This window comes from Vigna unguiculata, chromosome 9 (assembly GCF_004118075.2).
Source record: "Vigna unguiculata cultivar IT97K-499-35 chromosome 9, ASM411807v1, whole genome shotgun sequence".
Classification (NCBI taxonomy): domain Eukaryota; kingdom Viridiplantae; phylum Streptophyta; class Magnoliopsida; order Fabales; family Fabaceae; genus Vigna; species Vigna unguiculata.
In genome coordinates, this window is record NC_040287.1 from 42,541,412 (window position 1) to 42,567,182 (window position 25,771).

The 25,771-nt window shown below is 29.3% G+C and overlaps 1 protein-coding gene across 3 annotated transcripts; it reads right to left on the reverse strand.

Moving 5' to 3' along the window:
* Positions 1 to 4: 4 nt before the first annotated feature.
* Positions 5 to 15,102, reverse strand: LOC114163314 (NPC intracellular cholesterol transporter 1). 3 transcript variants are annotated; one of them, XM_028047545.1, is made up of 39 exons: positions 14,844 to 15,102; positions 14,324 to 14,403; positions 14,016 to 14,115; positions 13,673 to 13,780; positions 13,372 to 13,488; positions 13,001 to 13,151; positions 11,795 to 12,042; positions 11,476 to 11,670; positions 11,264 to 11,340; positions 11,078 to 11,195; positions 10,357 to 10,440; positions 9,614 to 9,709; positions 9,441 to 9,542; positions 9,263 to 9,331; positions 8,529 to 8,624; positions 8,338 to 8,445; positions 7,855 to 7,968; positions 7,621 to 7,704; positions 7,337 to 7,465; positions 6,353 to 6,551; positions 6,114 to 6,248; positions 5,875 to 5,918; positions 5,451 to 5,534; positions 5,262 to 5,330; positions 5,101 to 5,177; positions 4,395 to 4,464; positions 3,969 to 4,118; positions 3,491 to 3,556; positions 3,243 to 3,387; positions 3,051 to 3,115; positions 2,904 to 2,969; positions 2,651 to 2,744; positions 2,343 to 2,379; positions 2,141 to 2,198; positions 1,911 to 2,021; positions 1,487 to 1,554; positions 1,127 to 1,193; positions 966 to 1,034; positions 5 to 486 (listed from the first exon to the last, which is right to left on the reverse strand). In XM_028047545.1, the coding sequence occupies exons 1-39, from the start codon at positions 14,886 to 14,888 to the stop codon at positions 400 to 402; spliced, it is 3,882 nt and encodes a 1,293-aa protein (XP_027903346.1). In that variant the 5' UTR covers positions 14,889 to 15,102; the 3' UTR covers positions 5 to 399. The 3 variants fall into 3 exon arrangements, with proteins under 3 accessions (XP_027903346.1, XP_027903348.1, XP_027903349.1); XM_028047547.1 differs by lacking the exons at positions 14,324 to 14,403; positions 14,844 to 15,102 and having other exon boundaries at positions 185 to 486; positions 13,673 to 13,776; XM_028047548.1 differs by lacking the exons at positions 13,372 to 13,488; positions 13,673 to 13,780; positions 14,016 to 14,115; positions 14,324 to 14,403; positions 14,844 to 15,102 and having other exon boundaries at positions 185 to 486; positions 11,795 to 11,972.
* Between the last annotated feature and the right edge of the window lie 10,669 nt (positions 15,103 to 25,771).

The following is a 25,771-nucleotide window of genomic DNA, read 5'->3' on the forward strand; positions in this document are numbered from 1 at the left end:
AATTCAAGAAAGCAACCTGCATTAATTATTATCCGTATAAATGACATGTTAAAAACACCACAATTCAACAATGAACGGTGTATTAGTGGTGTTAACTTGCAAAGACTTGATTATAAAATTCAAAGTTTCTAAACTAAAAATAATCTAACAAAAAAGAAATACATGTATAGAGGCTCAACTAAAAAGTTAATAAAACTATGGCCTATATATATTAAATTAACACTTTAATTTGGTTTTTCAGAAACTTTCACATTACACTACATACCAGATATTATTATATAGGTACAAAGAGTAATAATGATACACAAAGTTAGTGGGAGATATGTCAAAATTGCTGTATTTCCTGTCTTCTGTTTGGCCTATAAAATTCTGTACTTTACAGATGCTTCATGTGTAAGTTTACTGTCGTGAAGATGTTGATGAACGAATTTCCCCTTGCTCAGTAATTGAACATCTTGAAGGTGGACCAAATATGCTTAATACCACCTGCACCAGAAGGAGAAGAAAGCCATCAAAATATATTTCCAGTATCTCCAACAAAGTTCAAATATTATGGGATAAATTCAATGAAATCCTGGGATACAGTAGAGCTGGGCACCCCATCATCGATTTTTTGACAGAAATTTTAACCATTATTTTTCCGGCTACAAGTATCTCACCAGTTGTAGAACAATTTTTTGGATACAAGTATCTTACAAATTCACAGAAATGTTAACCCTCTCTATCTTAACCAGAGACCCGATTCTCGCAAACCGGTTTATTGATCGGTCCTGACCTATGTTGCTTTTGTTACTATTTTGGTCCTGTGAATTTTTTTGTTATATGAACATTTTATCCCAATTGCTCCGACCATGTCATATGGGACAGAATCAAGTGTTTTGAACTAAGTTAAATTGACAAGTCCGTACACACGACAAATTGTGAAGACAATAATTGAAAAGGACGAATCAAGAATCATGACTGACCGGCAAAAAGACAAGTCCGTGCAAGAAACCAAGAAGCACTAACGACAAGTACATCCGAAAGTAATAAATCTGCAAAATGAAAAGATTAGTTATAGCAAATATAACATGCACAAAAAAAGAGTAATAGAAAATGTAACAGTCAGGCCTTAAATTCATAATACCACAAATACTTCTGTTCTTGAGAAGCAAAGAACAATAACTCCAACCAGCTTTGTTAGTGTAATGCCACTGCAATCGCATGAAGAAGTAAATTTTGTGCAGAAAAATAAAAATAGAGCACACGATTTTAAGACAAGAATATGGGATGCAGATGCTGATAGAGCACAATCGCAGTGAAATTGGTGTTGCAAATACGATGAGAAAATGATTTTGTAAAAAGGATCACTGCATCTAGTCATTCATAAGTCAGAGTGTAGGACACTGAAGGACAGAGTGAAGAATGACTTCATCATTGAATGCATGCATGCATGTGTGCAATTCAAGCAATTAAACATTAAAAAAAAAACCTAGCACAAAATCACCTGAACACTGAAGCGCCCATTGTACTCAAAGCTTCCTTAGCACGTTGATCTCTGTCTCCACTTGCTACCTGTAATAACAAGATTTGGCCATGTGGAACTAATAAAAACTAGTTCATAGAAAACATAATAATGACATGTAGCTCAGTATTACAGAATTCAAAGCTTTTTACTAATACTATTATTACTTAAAAAATTACAGTAGTCATATAAGCATTTTTATCCATCTACACCTACAATTACGAGATCAAGTTTTAAGGGAGTAATAATATGTGGAAAACAGAGAATGATGAGTTACAAAATTATTTCTCACTGAATTCCACTGAAATCAAGCGAAGACATGATAGATTTGAACTTATAGACGATGACTTAGGTAGAGGTGCATAATGCGTGTGCAATGTAAAAGGGAAAGCTGAGTAATACTAACAGTGAAAGAATGAGTCATATGCACACAAAACTCAACCGCAATGCCCACTGACATAACAAGGTTGACCACCGAGAGAGCATTCAACTGGATATTCAGAATGGTCATCACTCCCTACACAGCATAATCTTGTTATTAAAAAAAATAACTAGGTGATTCAAAATAACTATGTCACTAGTCAATTAGCAAGAAAGTGAAAAATAAAATAACAGGAAAAAACAAAGGTAAAATACCATAAGATCAACAACAACCATTGCCAAGACCAACAAAATTATTGATGAACTCCATAAACTGCATAAAAGTTGAATGAAAAAGTGGATCAGACCAATATTTCACTAATTCATCAAACAATAACTCGTTGGTACCTCTATCTAATTCAGGAAGTTAGAAGTAAAAAACATCTTAAACCATTTGCTAAAATAAATTCATGCTCACCTGCCCGTGATAACCAAACAAACGATAAAAACCGCACCTGTTTACATCATTGAATGATTAAGATAATGTTTTATAGGCTAAATATCAACATACATAATAAATAAATTACACTCTGTATCCATTAAATACACGATTGTATAATCTAATTCTTCTAAAAATTTTCGTAAGATCTATTTTATCCTCGTTTTTCCCTTAACACAAGTTTTTCCCAAGAAAGTAACAACGTACAGCAATGACAATGCACAATAATATATTTGCATATTCTTATCACACCACTTTGAGAAAGCCACTCAAGTCTCAGTACTAACCAATAGCTATAGCAAGGTTGACCAGTGCAGTCTTCCATATATGAAGGTATTGCTCAAAAAACATATAAAACACTGAATATGGAAAGATCTCAATCTGCATCAGAAAAGGAATGTTAGTTTGGATATAGAAAATGTGGTAAAGATCTAAATCTGCCGCTTGACACTTTAGTTCAATCTGATTGAATACCTTCTGTTTCTACATTACGCAAATGGCCAAAAACATTTTATTCAGAGGGTGAACTGATTACACTACCTTTAAAGATTCAGAAACTCTTGAACTGAATTCTCGAGCAGCCCTCATAGAATTAACGTAGTCAATCTAAAACATATTTACAGTTAAACACGAGTCCTTTGATACAAATAAGAATAACTAATTATAGAAGTAACATAGAAATACAACCTGCTTGTTAAGCGGGGTATGATATGTACGAAATGATGAGGCGGGAATAATGCTATTGTTGTAGCCTGGCAACCAAAACACAATCAAATAATTCATGCCATATTACACGTTAAACTGATTCAGACTTCCGGATTTACAGAACAGAATTTGAACCAGACTTAAATTGAATAAAGATTCTTTAAATCAATGAACCTGTCAGTTCAACACTGCTGGTGTATGCTCCGTGACCACCTTTTGCACAATCAGCAGATGGCAGAGAACTAAGGAACCATGGCAGTTTCTCCCTAAATTGGGTTGTAGATGGACGATCATTCTGGAGATCTGAGTGACGGAAACACTGCACAGTTTACAAAGTGCTGGAGTAAGGTCTCAGAACAGAAAAAATAAAGTATTCAAAAAAAATAAAAAATTAAGAGGTTGAAAAATATCTGTTCAATTACCGTTGTGCAATCTTTACATGTTCCAACTGAAACACAGGAGTTGTCCCCAGGAGCACAGCAAGGAGGCTAGAAAGAAAACAAAAAATCTTTCAGCTACAATTAAGTTATTGTATGCTTTGACTGCTTTAGAAAAAAATTATCCACCATCTACAACTTTTCTCTCAATCTTTTGTACAAAATTTTAAACCTAGCTCCATTTCTTTGCAAATATTATTTTTTTTTCATTTAAAAATATTCTTTGATTATAAAACTAATAAAGTAACAAAACTGAAAATCTTAGATCCAACTCTAACACATTAAGTAAATCGGTAAACTCCAAGCCATGTGCATGATTGAGTACATTCCCTCTCATCAAGACAAGTTATCTATTATTCATCGTGAACATTAGCAATTCTAACAAAAAGTACAAGAAACATGTATTATAACAGAATTAAGATTTTACACATTGATCAATAACTTATTATCATATGCACCTGACCTGATCATCAGGAGGGCAATAACTCCCATTTGTAAACTTCCTGCAGCACCCAAATGCTTCTGGAGATACCCACACTAGAAAATCATCCAGCCATGAGGCAGCTGGCTTGGCAATATAACTTGTGTCTGGTACTAGGGCCACTTTAGCAATCTACAAAGGTAAAGAGACATCATTCATTACAGGGAGTATCCGAGTTATCACATGTAGGAAAAGATAAAAAATTACTTTAGCAAACAAGTAGATGGATAGCATGGCCTAGCCACTCATTACAGGGAAAAAGAACTCCAAAAGGCCTCATTAAGAAATGATGGATTTGTAATAACAAATGTTCTGCTAATAACCAAAAGAATGGTTACATAAACATTCTCACACATAAGGAGCAAATAAGCCAAATATGCAGAATGATCAGAGTCGCATAAGCCATACCTCATTTAAAAGAGAGTCTGAATTGCATCGGCTAATGGAGCAAAGCTGATTTGTTTGTGGTGATTCTGAGCTGAGGTGAGGAAAATAGTATTAGAACAAATCATCCGTAACATTAAAAATAATTAGCCAAGGTTAGGCATCTACATTCCTCATCCAATGGTATATTCACATATATTCAACTCAAGTTCAAACACTAATAGCATATCTCTATTGAAGATGGAGTGAAGAATTCAAAACCATTGTTGGGGATAACAACTTGTGACCCATACCACCTCGTATCCAAGGAAGATGAATTTAGAAAAACACAATTTTCTATGATTCATGCTATGGTAATATTAGTTTGTTTTATTATTCGTGTATAAAGCCTAAAAGCAAGAATGAAACATTACAAAAATATAGCATTAAACAATAGACTAAAAGATGACAAAATACTTTATACTATGACTAAATGCAGAAGTTGAAAGCATAAAATTACATTATATCATGATTTAAGAAATTTATTCATTAGTAAGTTTGGACAGAGACTGGCAGTTATCTATATTGGTAGTACAACTAAAAATAAACATCAAATTGGGTGCAATATACACAAAATAACCATGCATTAATATTCCTACCACTTGCCTCCCAGAAAATTAACAAACTATGCAAATACTAATTTCTATACACAACCGTGGGTGGAAAACAAAACACAATAGGTCCAAATTACCTGTAGTTATAGTTTTTCACAACAAAATACAAAGGAGGTCCAATTCTGAGATATTCTGAAACATTACTGAAATAACCCTGCAGAAAGATAAATATGCTATTTGAACACATGCACATAGACAAAAATTCAAAGAAACATGAAGTCTGAGTCAAACTTTAAACCTGAAGATATGAATCTCGAGGAAGAACAATCTCTTGCTCTAAACCAGGTTCAACTCTAGTGCTCAATGCCTTTGTAGTTCAGATATAGATAAAAATAGAGGGCGGAATAAGGAAAGCAATGCATTACAGAAGCACAAATGTATAGTTTAACTACTTTCAAAAACTGTAGAAACATATACAAATACTTACAATGCTAGCAAATGTAAATCCCACAAAAACTGCTATGACAACTATTTTTACACCCCATATACTCAGAATGGGAGCATGAACCTCCTGAAAGGTAAAATGAACAGGCAGCATAAGAAGCTAAGTGCTGATAAGAAAAAAAAGGATAAGAAGCTAAGTATAACTAATTGTCATTGGATTCAAAAGACGTGTAAAAGCACTACAAATGACTAAATAAACTCAAAATTTTGACAAAAGATTCAGTCTTCATTACTAGAAGATTACAAAAATGTTTAAAATGTTAAATTAACATATTAGTCCCTAAATTAACATGATCCCGCCATAACTGATTTTCAACAACACTGAATGTACTTCAACAAGAAAAAACAATGTCAGATATGCTTTCACAGGCATCACCAAACATTATTGTTGACAACGTCATAACTACCTTCATATATCGAGCCAATAAGCCAGGTTTTCTTTGTCCAATGCCTGAGAAATTATAAAAACGCAAACTTCAATGAAAGTGACTGAAACTTCCAATTTTGAAAAGTACGATAATGTTAATCCAAAGACATAGTTACCAAACAGGAAAGAGGAAAAGCTTACGATCAAAATGAAAAAATAAAATAAAAATATGCAGTGATAAACATATAAGTTTCATCTAAGATTAAAATGTAGTCATACCTATATCAGGGTCCGAATGTACTTTTATGCATGGAAAACAGTCAACCCTTTTATCTTCTGCCCGCAGAGAGTCAAGAACTATCAAAGCAACAAAAGCAGTAACTTGCAGGAGAAAGTCCAAAAGAACAGCCAATGCTGTGAATGAAAGTGAGAAGGAAAGCTAAGGATTAGCATTTGACACGAAACAAAAAACTGTAACAGCAGCAAAGGTATAAATTTCCAAGAGGATAAAAATTTACCAGCAAACATGGAAAACACACGGATTGCAGGCATGGAAATAAAACTACCAACTGCAAATGCTAAAACCTCCGAAACACTGGCCAGTGTTATTGATGGTCCAACTTCCACAAGTGCATTGCTTATTCGTTCATCTAAGGGCAACTCCAGTCGTTGTCTTTTTACAGCATGAACTAGTATACACATATTATCAACCCCAACCTAAGAAGATTCAAAAAGAAAAACAGGAAGTGAAGAATGGTAAAAAATATAAGTTGGTAAATTGTAATATGATATACGTATTTAACAGAACCAGTCATTGGGTAATATATTGTTCTGATAGTACACATATTCATTTCTATAAGAAGTTTAATGATCACAGAAATGCACTGTAGCCAATCAAATGACACATTGGAGTAGACAGGGAAGCAATCAATTAAAGAAACGTCCCAGTTTCATTGATGTTGTTCATCTGGCTAGAGCAAAAGAATCATATATTATAGGAAAAGATGCATGATTAATATCATTGTATTCTTAAAGATAATTCTTGGTAGCATTCTATATGGTTGTTTTGTCTCATTTTCCAAAACCAACAATGTGCACTTTACTTCACATTCTTTGGCTCTAAACATTAAGGAAGTCTCACTTTGTTGTCAACTTTTAACTTGATTCCTCGTTTTCTACTCATATTATATAAATGAGAAATTCCTTTCAACATCATGAAACTTGGGTAAACTCATCAAAATAGTGAAAGTTTACATCAATTAATCAAGGAAAATACTATATAGGCTTTTTGTTAATGAAAATCCGATGACACACCGAGTCATGTAAAACATCATATCCAGGTCAATCAAACAAACCTAATTATGAGTAAATAAACAATAACTTCAAGAACATAATAATAATCATCACCACCAACACAAATACCACAAACTAAAAAATAATTATAAATATATGTTTCATAAATAGCCATTATTTTATAACTTTGTAAGAAAAACAAAACTTACAGCTAGGACAAGAAAAGGGATAACTTCCATGATGATCAGAGTAGATTTTACACCAAGGACACTAAAAAATCCAACCGACCCAAGGACAGACAACATAACAAGAATGACTCCAGAAAGACCAAGTAGCACCTGTAATCCAAAATTATTCAATGGATATTAAAATCAGAAATGATTTCCATAAGTAAATACTAATGAAGGATTAGGGAGGAGGAAAGATACAGAAAAAAAAAATAAAGAAATTGAAGGGGAGGAAAGATGGCTTGATATTGTGGTTCAGACAGCACCTTTGAAGAAATATAGAAAAATGAAGGATGCAGTGTATCCCCTAGAGTAAGAGATATATAAGCAAACATCACAAGATAGCTAACCTGCAATAAAATAAGGTACAACATAAGAATTAAACAAATTACACCTACAAAAAGAACTTGTTCAGATAAATCCATAATCATGCCTCACGTAAGAGAAAAATTAAAGTACTAAGGACAAGCATGTGTCAACAATAGAAAGTATAATATTACCAATATAGTAATAGCGTCTGCAGTACTTTCTCTTTTCAACTCTTCTTCAACAGAGCTTTCAGATGAAAAAGCTAGAGTCAAATTTCTTGATTGTACCATTGGTAACAGTTCATCCTATCATAAAGAACACCATAGATGCAGGAAATCAGGAAAACTAGGATTAGTGGTAGAAATAGTAATGTCCTGACTCCATTATACATGACCATATAACATCACAAAGCACAAACAAACATTTAATGCACCTTTGTACTTTCCACAAAGGAAGACCTTGGACCCAGTTATGGGATGTGTAAACTAAACTATAAATGTGAACACTAATACTCATCAGGAATCATACTCGTATGAAGTATTTCCTAGGAATGGATGAAATTGCACCAACCTAAACCAGTTATTTCTGCTGAAGAAATTGGCAATCAAAGCTTTAAAATATACAGTTGACTGTTGACTAGCAAGACGTGATATTAAAATATACACGACACTAACCTTCACCAGCTGAATAAAGGTCTTCTCCCAAGCAATTGCCTTTCTTGTTCCATTACCTTCTTTATCAACGGCATTATTTACTGGATACGTTACAACGAATGCAGATGCCTGTCTTGAATAAATTACATTATGGTTACCATATGTTCAACAGAATCCCAGTCATTCACGACATAGAAGGAAAAAGAGAGTACCCCTGAATAATCATTTCCAGAGAATCCTCCTAATACAGTGCTTGGATCAAGAGGAGCTTTAAATGCACTCATACATAGGTCTGCTGAGGAATAATGCTGAACGAACACAACATTAGAAAATAATAAGGTCATTTTTAAATTATATCATTGACTCCTTTAAAATAAGGAAGTGCATTTTAGATAATAGAGCATTTATAATTATTGTTTAGAAAATCTAGGATTGAGATTTATAATTTTGAAGTCTGCGATATCATAATTTCAACAATTAATATTCTAATCAATGGTATAAAGGATAAAGGTTCTAGATTGCAAGAACGAAAATATACCACTTATTATTCATATCAGACAAAAAAAAGGTCTTTTTCCCCTGATTATTAGTCTTTAAAACTTTCAGAGAGAGATCTGATGCAATATGTAGTGTAAAATGAAGTACAAGTTATCCAATCATGACCATCCACTCCCCCCAAATTCCAGCGAAAAAAAATCAATAACATTCAAAAGGATTTTAAATGACATCCACATCAACGAGATTACCAACCACTGACTTGCGTGATATTAAAATTAAAATTTAGCAGAATGCACAGAGAAGGTATTCCCAGTAGTTGTCATGGTTCTACTTCTATAATTGCTCTATGCAAGAAATTAAAGAATATTTAAATTGCTGAATATGTAAAACAACAGTAGAATATCTAAAACTACAATCAACTTGAAGATGTAAAGTTAAAATTTGGTACCTCGAAACAGTAATTGAGATGGTCAACTCCCCCGTAATTGTCTAAATTTTTGGGATCCATTTTGAAGTACTGTTAATCAGGAGGGGAAAAATTGCTATTCATAATTTTTAAAATGCAAATCATTACAACAAATATGATGAAACATTATAGTTTTGTGGCTGCAAATCAATAACTATACCTGCAGGACACTTTGAGTAGCACAATCTTTGTCTAGTGGCTTCATACATATGTCTTGCAGAGATACCATCGAGCCAGAATAATTAGCACGAATAGCATCAACCTGAAAGCAAAGCCCTCAATGCAACATAATAATCAAAATATTTCAGTAGTACTACAAGATGTAACACATACCTTTTTCTGTATTTCAAACAAAAATTTAATGTTGTCATCTGACACAATTCTTGGTGATGTACTATTTACGTGATCTGGAATTGTTGCCAGTATGAGCTGTAAAAGAAAAGTGGCTGTCTTCATTAAGATAAATTAGCAAAAGTCTAGCCTGAATATTATCTCAAATTGCCTAGTGTTGCAAAATGCAGACTGGTGTTGACTTATTATTGGGAAGACAAAATTGATATCAACATTATAAAAGGAAAAATGATAAACCTCTTAAGAGCGGATTACAATTATACTATTATACAGTTTCATCACCTCCTGCCCTTTTTGATAAAAAAATGCATGTAGGGTAAACCTTTAATAGAGAAAAAGGATTTTTTTCGTTCCTTACAACAAATTTGTCTTTCAGTACATGTTATTCACTGGAAATGCATGTAAGTTGAAAGCAAAATAAATAAGAAATACACATCCTTTTTTTTTCATGAGTGAAGCAAAGAAGTAACTGAATAAAATAAAATTAGCAAAACTTTCACAGGGTGGAGTTGTTGCATATTGTACTGGTAAACAAGCTTATCTTTTAGTACATGCCATCCTCTGAGAATGCATGTAAGGAATCTTAAAGCCAAATAAAATAGAAAGATACATCTTTTTTCCATAAGAGAAAAAAAGAAGTGACTATAAAATAAATAGCAAAACATTCACTGGGAGGAGTTGTTGCATGCTGTACTGATGAAGTAAAGGGGGATCAAAACAAGAACCTGTTCAATTCGGTAAAATGGAGCAAGATGACTGTCAAAAAACTGCTTCTCTTGCGCTGCTTTGCTTCCAGGTCCTACCCAGAGCTAAGAAGTGTAGGAAGTTATTTTTCCAAATCCAAGTAATTTAGAGAAATATATAGTAAGGTAAAAAAATATTATTCGGATACCAAGTAGCCTTGACAGTAAACCATAACACATGATAGCAGTATGTTAAAGCCACTTCTTCCCAGCCTATATATATATTTGCTTATTACATTAAACTTCCAAATTTTAATTGTTCATTTTTCATCTTTATGCTCTAGCAAAACAAATCTTCAATGACACCCTCCCCCCGATTTCCATTTGAATTAAAAATTACAATCAGTCATTAGATTTCTTGATACTCTTATTAGAAAAAATTTCAACCAAAAATTTTCCCCTATTATACAATAGTGGAAACTCAAGTAATGGAGCCAAAAAGAAAAAAAGACCAGCAAAAGAGTTTGCTACATACAAAAGGAGCACTGAAAATCAGAAAATAACAAAACAGTACATTTTTTAACCACAGACAGCTAGTTGCTTAAAAACTTCAGAAGTGAGGAGAAAAAAATTCATTGACTAAATATGGAAATTAATTGCACTTGTATCATTTAACAAAATCTAACAGAAAAAGCTTGTAGAGAAAGATAACAAAATGAGACGGCATTTTAAACAAAAAGAGTAGCAACTATGTGATATTTACCTTCTCAGGTCGTGTCTCAACCTTGAACTGAATTAGACCAACACAGAGGAGAAGAATAATAGCGACAGATGAAGCCAACATCACAATCGGATGTCTAGCTACATACGATCCATATTTCCTATTTGCAAAAGTGAGGTCAGATGACAATCTACTTCAGATGATATATGTTGAAGCATAGGCAGTAACCTGTAAAAATTTGACATATATCCCTGCACTGCAGAGAGCCGGACTTCATTTCTGTTTTCTCGGGCATCTTCCATCATCTTATAATCAAGATCAGTTAAAACAAAGTCAGAATTGGAGAAACATGCATAAGGAAAAGAAACAAAACTTTTCCTTTTAAGTTGAAAAAAGAAAGGAAAGACAAACATGCTAAGATTAAAAAGTAGCATACTAACATGAATCTGCATTGGGAGGTTCTCATCCTTCTCCCTGTTACGAGTATACAGTGCACCGTCACTAATGACATTAGACACTGATTTAGTTCTGTATGTAGGTTTCCTTTCTCTTATCCGATGATACAGTCCCCAACCCAAGAACACACAAATCAGTATAATGTACAAGACTGCCAAAATAAAGTCAACACATTTCACCTACAAATGCCAAAGGTAAAACCACGGTAGTCAGCAGCCTCCACAAACCCCAATTTATTCATCATTATGAACAGCAAGCAAATACATCTGTAAATACCACAATCATTATAATATGCTAGCTTACCACTAAAGTCCCAACTTTCACGGAGCATGAATCCTTCTTACTGGTGGTAGTTGAAGATGAAACGGAGCATACTGAAGATGAAGGGCAGTCACCACAAGAACAGCCAAGAGAAATATCTCCACACGAATAAGTTGAAACATTCATAGGTTTCATGCCAGATGACTCAATTGCATTTGACCTGAATGTAATTGCATATGGTGAACCAAGACCATGAGGGGCTGCTTTTCTACCAATAAAAGCAAACCAATCTGGCAAAAGTATTCTCAGTATAAGCATCAAACTTTCAAGCAATGAACTAAAAAATAACTTTACACAACTAATTCCATGTCAAAAGGAAGATTTACGTTTGCTATGCTGCTAGTATCACATATCAGTCAAATTACCGTAATGATAGTCATACAAGTTTGTTTTTGCATAGACAGGGCTATAAGAGAATATCAAATTATGTTTAAGAGGAAAATCCTGCAAAAACCTCGAAGAAAATAAAATATAACAAATAACAAAAGCAAATGCACTCTACTACAAGTAAGATGCAAAGTTTGTTTCCACCATTGCATGTATGCTAGAGATACAAAAGAAGACAAAAAATCACAAACCAATAACCCTAATGCATCTATGCATGTCACTTTAGGAGAGGTCCTGCACATGTATACAAAAAGCATTATACAAGTCAATTTCAGTGACAGGCTTGATCATCCAAAGTTCAGAAGAACTATCCCCTCCTTCCCATTTGTTGCCATGCTTTAGAATTTCAAAGTTAAATTAATTTATTTTTCTCAACTTTACCCTTACATAAAAACGCTCTGAATTATTTTAAATTTATTTGTTTATGTTTATAAGCAAGTGGAATGCATAGAGAACACCATAATTATTTACACCACTATGGAAAAAAAAATAGTGAGAAACATGAATTGGACAATTTGGTGGGAAATACTATAGTAAACAAAATGGTGGCAGGTAGTAGAAATTTTAGAGTATTAATTCATTTTTACTTAAGACACATGTTATGAAATAAGGGTTTTTAGTTGAAATTTACATGTACTAAGTATATCTTAATCCAAGTGCAACAACCTTAAACATGAAAAGAAATGGGAAGAGGGGAGTAATATATTTCTACGTTTCTACAATTCAACAATGTGGTCTGAAATCATAGACATGACATGAGTAAAGAGAAACAATACTTAGTTAGACTTAAAAGTACAATACCTTTAAAATTCTGAGCACCAGCACCAATGAACTGTAGAGCTCGAGAATTCATAGTGCCAAACTTTACCTCTTTGCATGATTCATATAACCCTTCACCATAAGCATCAGCTATTAAATAATCAATCCCACCCACTGTCAAATTACCATCAACCTGTAAGTTATAATAGTTGGAGTCTATTAGTAACATTGGCATGGTAAAGGAAACACGGTAGCAAGCTATGATTTGCATCCAAGATAATGACAATAGTAATATACAAGAACAACAACATGAAATAGGCTTTTTTTTTTATAAATTTCTTTTGGTAAAAAGATTGATAAATAACAAAACTGAACATACAAAAGTACAACACTTGGAATGTGTACAATCTTACATTGTCAACTGAGGTCACATTGATGAATAAACTCTGGTTCGGAGAACACGTAAGCTCACAAAACAGATTCAAAAAGTTTCTTAAGCATGCTGGACAACCTACAAGAAAAGGAATGGCCTGCCATAATGTACAATGTGTTAAAGGCGTGTTGCACAGCATTTCAAAATTTTGTGGCAATATTAACTAGAAAGATAAAGACATGGTATAAGGCAGACTATGACTAGTCCAAACATTAGTTTCCATAATTCCATAAAAATCTTTGAAAACAGAGAGGCGGAAAGATAAAAGATAGAAGATTGACCTGTTGGACCTGTGTCTTTAATGTGTCAAACTGAGCTTCTGTACAACAAACGTTCCCCGTAATAGTTGGACACAAACTTTGGATCTTCGATGAGAACAAATCATCTGGCTGGGAAAAGAGACAGAGATAAAGGGTTGACCAGATCATGACAAAATTAAATCTTTAAAAGTTCAAACCAGATGATGTGATGCAACTTTACCTTTATGTAATAAAAGAAATCAAAAAGTGCAATATCAAATATCATATCACAGACTAAAAATCTAAATGCAAAAAAAAAATCAAGAAAATAAATCTTTTGGAGAAAAAAATATAGGACAGATGGATGAACATTACTCAGAAATACCTTAACAGCCGGGGAACCAAATGGACAATTCACTACTTTACCGTCACTGCGTGTTCCACAAATGTCATACATTGCACAGTAATCCTGGGAATGCTTTTCCCTGTATAAGAACAAATGGAAATGAAGTTTTCGCCGCTTTCAGATAGAAAAACACGGGCAGTCAATTCCTGTCTTGTAACTACGTTCATCTAATGTATTGTAGAATTACAGAAAATTACGAAAAAGAGGATCTATGTACTGTAGATAGACAAACAAACAGGATTTTAAAATTGAAGCGACACAGTCAAGACACAGTCAAGAAACACTACCCCGCTGTGTTGGCATTGGAGGTCAAAAGAAGTCTTGTGGACAAGTTGTCGGCTTCAACCGAAGATGAAATTGAAACGAACTGCAAAACACGATCCACAAAAGTTAGCTATCCGACCAAACCAGGTAACCAGTTCTCTTACTTCCAAATCAACTTCAAGCCAGTAAAGCAGCGAACACAGTCTGAGCCGCGTGATAAAAAAGACCATGCCGTAATCAACAATCAACAAAGAACCGTTCTCTTCTTACTCACAGCGTTCGCTTCTTACTCAAGAACATTTTCAAAATCTTGAAGCAAATTCTTGGTAAAGAATTCTTTCATCTTTATTTAAATTTTCTCATCAACGAGACAGAGTATAAAAAGAAATTCAAGAAACACAGACGCATAGACAAAACATGAATTGCATCCTCCGAATCTGGGAAATGATGACCAACTCGGCACATAATTGCAATTGAAGAAGGTCGGTAACGAATGAAGGAAGGAAAAATGCAAAAGGTGTGAGAGAGTGGGGAAAAAATTGCCTGTAACAGAACTAATAAGGTGAAGAATCCTCGGCGAAGGTCCATAACAACCAGTAGCCGCTGGCAACAGCACTTCTCGGTTGACAGAGATGAAAGAGTGAGTGAGCTTGAAACCTGAAACCGTTTGCGGTTGTGGCACACTGAGAGTCAAAAACCGCATTTATAAGATTACAGAGTGGCAACTCATGTGTGTGACCAAGACTCGGTGTTTCTCGCGCGTGATGCAGCCTACTCTGCTTATATATATCTAGGGTGTTAATGTTTGAATTACGGATTTTTTTCTCAACCCCCATCAACCTCGTCATTTAACATTGTCCTTTTGATTACTGTTACTAAAACAATTCAAAGGGAAATTGTACATTTATATATCTCGACTTTTCTAACCTATTCAACGTTTAATCAAAATTTAATTATTTTATTTTTTAAGTAGTTTTCTTAATTTATTTCATGATTTAAAATAAAAATAAAATTTTATTAGTGTTAAGTAAGTATAATAGAATAAAAAATAAAGTGTAAGTATATCATCACGTCAATTTTAAATGCGTCTATCTATGTTTTCATAGATTTAAATGGGTCTGTTAAAAAGATTGAATTTATCATATATTTCTGTTATTTAAAATATTACTTAAGTATTGTATCTAAATTTCATACATGCATGTATCTATTAGGAATTTATGATGTTTTTTGTTTATTTTTAAATTTGTTTTATCATTTGTGGTTGTAATGCATGTATAATGCATAAAATATTTGATACTCATTCTGTCCATTTTAGATAAGTTATTTAATGTCATTGTTGAGTATTGAATTTAATACATATTGGTAATTAATCCATCATAATTATTTTTATATGATATTCATTTTAAATATACAAATGTATTATATATTGTAAATATTGTAATTAAATAATAATGAAAATATGTTTACACCTTCTAAATATAAATGTGTGTACATACTATTTATTGTAATATATATTATTGCTATATATTAAATATAATATATAATAATAAAACAACTATATAGAGCTCAGGTTTGAATTGGTAAAATAAAATTCAATTTTTTTTTTTATTTTTTTTAAAATGTGAATTGAATTAAATTTAACTTACATAACGTATGGATTAAACTAGTTTGAACCGTGTTAATGATAATTTATTAATAACCATACTTTATTAGTACTTTTATTATTTTTTTAATAAATTTTTATTATAAATATATATATATATATATTAATTTTTAGTTACTATCTTTTATAATAATATTTTAAAAATAAGTAAATATTTTGTTATTAATATCAAATAGAGTCAATTTACTTTTATTTATTATAATAAATATATAAAATATATGGTGAGTTTTCCCGTTCATACTCTCAATACCTTAATAAATTTATATATAAGAAACCGCTAGCATTTTTTAATAAATGTAAGAGTGTTAGTATTTATTAGCACTAATAAATAACAGTTGTATGTAACAGTTTTTTTACAAAGATTAAAATCAGAAATAAAAGTTATTTAATATTTTTACACGAAAATAACTTATATGTGGAAGAAACCCTGTCACTTTTCCCTATAACGATCAAGTATATAAACCGCGATATGTAAAAGGATCTTAGTAATTAAAATAAGTAGTGCTTGAAAAAGTTAACATGATTTTTGCATAAGATTAAACGTTGATTATTAATTTACAAGTATGACTATGTTAAACATTTTTGCAACATTTTACTGTCTCACTAAATTTTTTGTTGGTTATTGCTATTATATTAGAAAATGGAAATGCAAATCAGGAAATAATCCCCATATGTGTCATTAATCGGTGTCTTTTTATCGATGTAATGTTATGTTTGTTTGACTTATAAAAAAACATAGCATATGTAATTTTGTTTGCTTGACTTATTATTTGACTTATTATCGATCCAACGGTATGAGTTACCTTCTTGATATAAATATTTGATATAAATATTGTAATTTAAAAATAATGAAAAAAGCTATTAATAATTAAATCAAGGACTTATGAGGGGTGACATTCAAATATATGAAGACATGTGTCCTTTTCAATGAATAATTTCAACTTTAAAATGAATTTTTTTCCTTTTTTTTAGAATATGTAATGTAACTGTTTATACAAGTTTAGATTAAACATCTTAAAATAAACAAATAATAATAAATATGTAGCATCAAAGGTTATAAAAAATTATTAAAAATTCTCCATTTGTTTAAAAGAAATATTTTGTTCAGAAAACGAAATTTCTTGATCTATAAAATATGGAAAAAAAATTCTTCGTCATCTTGAATACAACCGATGCTAGGTTATGGTTTTGATCAAATGTTTCACCAGGACATTTGTTTCATTCAAATAGACAACGAGAATTTCTAAAATCTTGTAATTTTCATGATAAAAAAATAAAAATTAGAGTAGCTTATAAAAACTTCCCATTAGAGCCAAACTTGCCAAAATTTGAATATGCATTGTTTAAAAATAATGTGGCACGAATAATTTCATTAAAACTTTGGAATTTGAAATTCTAATATTGGATTTTTGTCACATGTGAAAAAAAAAATTGTCACCTTTTTTCTATGTTTGTTGTCCAAAATTGAAATATTATTATAATCGAGGAAAATGTTTTTATGTTGGTTGCTTTAGGCTATGATCAATTGATGTAATATTTTGTTCGTACAGCATATGGTTAGTCTTCTTTGGTGTGCATTTGTGTTGAGTTTTAATTTTATTGATAAATTGAATACATAAATGATTATGAGGAGATTTTCCATAAAGGAATTAGACCTTTTCAATTTAAAATAAATAAATAAATAAAATGTTTGAAGGTGTATGAACTAAATTATTTTAGTCTATAAAGAAAAACTTTAAAAGTTATGATTTAGTCCCTAAAAACAAATATTTTGAATTGTTCAAAATAATAGATGTTAAATTATTTTAGTCTATATAAGTAAATATCTTAAATAATTTAAAACTATAGGAACTAAATTATAGAAAACAAACTACATATTTGACTCTAAAACTTAATTATAAAAAGTAAAAATTAAGTAATAATTTTGCACATATTAAAACTATTAAAGGGTCATGTAAACCAATGTTTTAGGGTCACTAGTTTAAAATAATTAATAAATATTGAATTTTATAAAAAAATATGTTTAATTGTGATATTAATTCAATTCTAACTTCAATAATTATATATTTAAAATAATTAAATATAGTAAAACTTAACGTCATTGGATGTAATGTTTCTCTGCTATTAATATTGATAAGTGAAATTTTATAGTTAACTTTTTTATTCATCCTCAGTTTATCTTTTTATTTTATTTGTAAGTATGTAGTAAAATCATGACATTTTAGATTTAATAAAAATAAATGTTATAGAAATATTTTTCCAAATATACTTTTACTAGTGAGATAATCAAAATAACCTCTAAAAGTAAAATAAATTAAAAAAAAATAAAAAATGTGAAATAATGATGACCTGTAATGAGAAATTTTTATATTATTAAATATAAAATTAATTTATAAAATAAAATTATTTAATTATTTTTGCGTCATTTTCAATTACTGTATAGAGTTCTAAATTTAATTTGAATCTTATTATATTATATTTTTTAAACTAAAATATTGTTATAATATTCATATTTTTAATGTAATTTTATTTAAATATGTTACGTTAAAATTATTTTGTTAAAATTATTTTATTGCTTAAATATTATATAACATATTTTATACAAATAAAAAAATTATTAATTACATTTATATAATATTTTTATATATTTTTATCCTCTAAACAAATTAAAATATATTAATATTTATTGATCATAATTTATTTAATTTTTATAAACTTTATGTTTATTAGTTATATCTAAATCGGTCTTTTTAGGATATTGATTAGTATTTTTCCTTATTGAAAATACTTTAATTCATAATTCATGATATTACATCGTCTTAATTAAATTATAGATGAAATGATAATTATTTTATTGTTTTTAGGGGTAATTAATTAATATTTTGTATTTATTTCAATAATTTTGTTTTTATTTGATTTGTGTTATATATATTGAACGTACATTAATATATTTATTTGAGATTTATTACAAAATAGTTAAATATTAATAATTATTTGTACAGTTTTAATATCAAATCTGATAGAATTTTAGTTTGTGAGAAATTTAAGTGTGAAAACAAAAGTGTTATTTTGAATTACATGGACATAAAGACAAATACTCAGAATCCCATTATCTTTAAGGGTTGATTATTGGATGTGATGTTAATATATATATATATATATATATATATATATATATATATATATATATATATATATATATATATATATATATATATATATATATATATTTAAAGACGTCTACAAAATCCAAGTAAGACAGAGACTATTTCTGATTTGATATGTTTACTCAATTTTTTTTTGTTTACTTTTAAGATCAATTCAAAATAATATTTAAATTTTAAAGTTGCTGTTATAGATTAAATTAAAAAAAATAATATTGTATCAGTTAAATTAGTTAAAAGTATATAAAGTAAGTTTATAAATTCTTTCACTTTTTTTAAACATGAAAAATCGATATTATCATGTGTGCATTTATAGCTATTAAATTTGAACTAAAAGCATTTAATACGAGGAAATGCATAACAACCTATTTATGTGTAAGATTGTGTGTCGATAAATATAATGTTAGCAACATTTATGAGAAAATGAAAGAAAAATACACATCACAAAATGCAATATATATATATATATATATATATATATATTGATAAATAAAACATTAATAAAATTATAAATAGTATCACATAACATTTAAATAGCTGATAATTATATTAATATTTAAAGTGATAGCTTTATTGCATTAATTTATAAAATTAAAAAATTAGTTGAATTATTGAGATGTCAACTAAATTTTTACTATAATTTCAATATGTCAATATATGTCAATTCTATTCATTACTTTAGCCATACATGGTTTGGTGAATGTCGATTTATACTTAAGGATTCCTTTTAGTAAAGAGACTAATGTTACAATATCCCACAAATTTACTCACTTAATTTTATTAGAATGAAATTAATTATTATTATTATTATTATTATTTATTTGATTCTGAATATAGTGTATTTAAAATTTGTGTTAGAAAGAAGTGTACAACGTTGTATATATCAATGTCATCGATTGGAGGAAAAATAAATTGATATGCTTTAATATAAGTTTGGAGGACTCTCATAATGAAGCATAGGGTTGAAATGTAACATCCAATTAAAAGTACTCTAATTAATTGATATGGTATAATTAATTAGCATTAGTAGAATTAAATAGAAAGGATTGGTGTGTTGTATAATCAATGTTGTTGATTGTTGGAACTTGTGAAGTGTGGTAGGTGAATGAAAAAGACTCGTCTTGAACTGGTGCCCAACACTAAAACGTTACCAAATAGCACAAAAACAATTTTCCCTGTATTAATCGCATAAGACAAAGGTTTTAAAATTTCCCTTTTACAGTGCATTAGTAAATTGCACACAACATGTGTTTTTTTAGAAGTGAGAGAGAACTCTTTTATTTTATTTTAAAGTGGTATATTAACAAAAACTATATGAAAATTGAGAAAATCAAAATTAAATATTTTAAATAGAATAATTGTACTTATTTTATCTGCATATACCGGTGAATGTTTTCTGATTCTATAAGTTTATTTTTTATTTTTTAAATAATATCATTAAGATACAGTCCATCATTAAATACTAGGGATGACAATGCGAGTTAGTTCAGTTCGTTTAAGTCCGATCTGCATTTGGTCCGTCCCGCATTTTCAATGCGACCTGAAAATTCTAGTTTGTTCCACATAAGTGCGGGTTCCGCGGACCTGTCTTCTTATTTATTTTTTATTTTTTTAAATTATTATGATGACAAAGTTTTCAATATTCAACAAATTGGGAAACTTTAACAAGTTCACAAGATTAAGCAAAGACTTTGGGAGGATAGATGATAAATTAATAAATTAACATTTTCATCATATTTATATTTCTATTTTGACATACACGATGTATTATTCAAATTTTAGCACATTTAAAAATACATGATACTTGTTTTTTCCAGTTATATAATAATTTGGAATGTCCATACACTAGTCCATAAGGAAGACAACTTATATACATAAGTGCAATTTTTTTTTGCGGGTCAGTGGATGATCCGCTGGCTGCACGAGCTGTGAATTTTTGCGGACTCGCAAATTCAATGTCTTGGTCCATCCTGTATTTTTTTAGCAGGTCTATAAGCCGGTCCACCGAACCAAACCCATATTGTCACTCCGGTTAAATATAGTAATTTTTTTAAAATAAGAATTCACGTTATGAAATCTTTAAATAACCTCAATAAGATATAATTACTTTAAAACATATTAACATTTGTCTAATAGGTAAATTTAAAAGTTCAAATTTGAAAACAATAGGTAACATAACGGGCTAAAATTATACATAAATGATAAAATAAAAATATATAGGTTTACCATTGTATTTTAGTAATTATGTTAAAATTTACCTAGCTAACCATTGTATAGGTTTATGTAGGTTATAGATTCATATTAATCAATTTAGCCAATGATCAATCATCCAAGAAAAGTTAATTAACCTTTTTCAACTTATGTGCTTCTTTTCATTTAACGAACTCAAAACTTACTGGTGAGGTTATACTAACTAAATTTAAAACGTAAAAGTGATCAGAAACAAGTAAGTTTTTCTGCGTGTACGTATTGTTTTTTCTTTCTTTTACAGACGTATTCTTCTTTCTATTTAACAATAACAATTTTACTCTGAGAGGGTTGATTCTGAAATCATACAAATTGTGTGTATGATTAAGTTGCATACAGCATTAACAAAAATTATTTTGAAACTGATTAGCCCAGTACTCCACGCAAGAAACGTAGACTTTAACACATCAATTATTAATTTGCATAATTAAATATGATAGTGTGTTGGATCAATCGTAAATGACATAAATAATTAAATTATATACGGATATACATTTACACTCTAATTATAGTGCATTTGTTAAGTTTATTTAATATTTCAAACACATTTCATAATAGTATTTATCTTAACATTAAAACAAAAATGTGTCAAACAATATAAACAATTCAAATACAATCTTGAAATGCGTACGAAACATCAAATAAACTTAACAAAATTTAATTAAAAAAATTAAAATATTTCGAAAGATGAAAGACTAAATTGGTTTAAAGTTTTCAAATGAACTAATTTCAAAATTCACTGAAAATTAGGAATATTTTATATAATATATGCACACGCATGTATTACTGTTAATCAACATTAAACAAATAGATTAATTATTCAATTATAGATTAGATACACGATTTTTTATGAACCAAAAACATGTAACGAAATTTTGATATATTACCTCAACGGTTATAAATAGATCAAAAGAATTATAGATAGTGTAAGCAGCCAAAAGAAGAATTAGAGTTTAGAGAAAGGGAAGTTTAATGAAATCATAGTGTAGCATCATCATTGATTCGTATGGTTGAGGCTATGAACATCATCATTTGTGATTGACTTTTACTTTTGTATTGATGTATGTTTTTTTTTTTTAGCATTGATAGGGTCAATCGGTTGTATATTATATTATAGGTGAGAAAGGCATGGATGATGATGATGATGAATGAACTTTTATTTTCCTTATTGAAGAGAGGCAATGAAGTAATGTGTAAAGATGAACTAACCGTTACTTAAATTTCCCTCCAAAAAAAAAAAGATTTTGTGAAAGGAGAAGCACATGATGAGAATATTTTACTTGAGCTACCTAATCAGCGTGCTCACACTTCTTCCTTTCTTTCCGCTTTTGCAATCACACCTTCATTTTCTTCTGTCTCAACCCCATGCATCCAAAACCTTATAATTTCAAACTGCCTTAGATCCGACGCTTCTCGTATTCTCGTGGACCTTCGACTATTTAATCATTAATTTCGACCCTTAAGAACATTATATTTTTTTATTGAAAGTTTCATATCCATTAAAAATAAGACAATTTCACAGTATATAGGTGAGGTGCAAATCTCATCTTACAAATCAATTTTGTGGGATTGAATTAGGCTTAAAGTCCACTTCTATGATAGTATCAGAGTCAAGTTAGAGCCTATCCTATCACACTAAAGATATTGTTAATTTGGTGTGTATAAATAATGGACGCAAACTTCATCTTATAAACTAATTTTATAGGATTAAATTAAACCTAAACTTTGTTCAGAATTCAAAAATAAGTCTAAGTCTGATATTAGTTATAAATTAAAAAATAAGATAACTCTTATAACTTTACTTACCTCTTATCAACTTTGTTTTTTGTTTGCACATGTATCGATCGGAATATAATAGAGTATATTAGTTTGCTATTTGATGTAAAATGTATTTATTACAGTTATCCTGTATTAAATGTGGGAAATGAAAGGGAATTGGGTTGGTGAAAGGGAATGGGTGGATAGAAGAAGATAGAAGAAAGAAGAAGATGATGATGAGATTGTAAAATATTGAAAGGTGTGGTAAAAGAAGGAGGAGAGAGTTGAATGATTGATTGGTGGTGTAGTTAACAGTTGGGGGGGGTAAGTGAGTGGGAATAATGATGGTGAGTGTGAAGGTGGGCCCAAAGGCAATAAGTGTATGATTTGGCATTGCGCGGGCAGTGATAATGGGGTGATTTGGGTTTGGAGGACCCATTAGCCGTCATAATTGGTTCTTATTCTCTCAACTCAAACAAAAACTACACGCCTTGATCATGCAAATCGCCACACGCTGCTTCACAAAAGCAGATTCTGCGCTGAAACTCCTCAAAAAGAGGTCGAAATGCCAGTTAGATTTGTACCTTGCTTTAGTAGCAACATCACACACTTCATTTCAATATGCTCTCACTCACATATCTTTTTCAACATCTTAACATTACTTACTTCATCCAATTGTTTAATCATATGCATATATTTTGAGGATTAAATATTATTATAGTAGTTGAAATATGTCTTTTTTATAAATTTTAATAATAAATCAATACGGTTTTTTTAATCCAGATTTAACTATCTTTGACTTGTTAGGTGTTAAATAATATTTTATACCAATATTTTATATGTTATGTTAAAATAATGTAAATAATTCAAATGATAGTTTAAAACTTGATTTGATACTTAAAAAAATTAATATAATTAGAATAATAAAACTATACATATTTATTTTTTAGAGTAAAAGTATAAAAATTTGTTATGAAGACGAATTTCAATTTTGAATCTAAATTCAGTACTCCAAACATATTTAATTCATTAAACAAACTATCTAAATAGGTCATGTTTTAAAATAAAGTAAGTTATTTCTGTTTTTTTTTTTTCTCAAAAAATATTCGTTATTTAATTTAACTATCCTTTTGCTTCCCTAGTCTCTTCACGTTTGGAAGGAAAAATTGAATGACAAAAAAGTAAGTTGACAAGGAGATTTGTAAAAGATGCATAAATGAAAAATTAGATTGGGTGTAAGAATCAGGTTTAAAAGAAATGGTTTTACGATGACACGTAAATAATATTTCTAATCATTTCATTATTTTTTTAAATGATTTTTTAAAAGTTTTTCCACATAAATAATTTTTAAAAAAATTTTTAAGTAAGCTTTTGAAGTAGTTTATAATTTCTTTTACCAAATTCTAACTGCTAGTAGGTAAATTAAATATAGATTATTTTTAAAGTTGTTTTTCTTACTCATGTTTGAGTTGTTCTAATATATATATATATATATATATATATATATATATATATATATATATATATATATATATATACTAAATATGACACGTATCCTATATATATATATATGCTTATATATTTATTTTAAAAATAATTGTATATGATACATAATATTCATATATTAAAAGATGTAAAATAAAATTATTGAAAACATAATAAATATAAAATTTTTATTGTGTGAATTAAAATTAAAATCATATATATTAAATATTTTTAACATAAAAAATTATAAATTATTATAATCACAAAATTATTATTGTTTTTATAAATCATATGTTTTATCGATAAATATTATAAAATATCAATAACACAAATACTGTTATACAAATTGAATATTGTTTGTTTGGTTCTTTTTCTCTTCAAAATCACTAATTTTTTTTTTTTATATTTGCTTGACTTTTTTTTTAAATGCCGAAGCTGAAAATAAGTTTAAAACAATTTTTTATAATAGACTATTTAATAGTTTATCAAAATAATGAAATAAAAATTGTTTTGGAAAAGATGAAGGGATTGCAGTGAAATATAAATAATTATTTTTTTAACTTTGTAAGAATATTTTATTTTTTGAGAAACATTTCATTTTTAAACTTAAACTATTTTTCTCATTGTACATCATCTATAACAATATATAAAAGGAATTTCTCTTTTTGTGTCTACTTTTCATTTTCCAATTTTACTCTTAATTATTATTTTTAAAATTAATTATTTTATAATTATTTTTTTTAACTATTTTCTTTTTAAAAATTATTTTGACCATTATTTTAATAATTTTTTAAACAGTTATTTTATTTAATAATTATTTTAAAATGTATTATACATATTTTAAAAATAAATATTATTAATTTTATAAAAATTAAAAAAATGCAGATAAACAGGTACTATAGTGCCTTTCTGTTCGCTAGTAGACAATAATGGAAATGAGTGTGTGTGTTTATTTTATGAAATCTATAAATATGGATGATACCTTTATCTTCACATGTCGGGTTTAATTTATTTTGCATATAGATTTGATTAATTCAAATGTCGAATTTCATACAATTTTAGAATTATTTAAAATTTATCACAATATTAAATGTTAATGTACTATGTGATATTTTATAATATTTATATATTAATTCTTAAATACAATATTTGTC

Bases quoted from the DNA above. Each gene is read 5' to 3' on its own strand.
- LOC114163314 (XM_028047545.1), bottom strand. From the start codon at position 14,888: ATGGACCTTCGCCGAGGATTCTTCACCTTATTAGTTCTGTTACAG. The intron at 11,341-11,475 runs GTTAGTATGCTA...CTTGATTATAAG, and splicing joins ACCTCCCAATGCAGATTCAT to ATGATGGAAGATGCCCGAGA. The intron at 9,710-10,356 runs GTTCTTGTTTTG...TTTCTTTTACAG, and splicing joins CATTTTACCGAATTGAACAG to CTCATACTGGCAACAATTCC.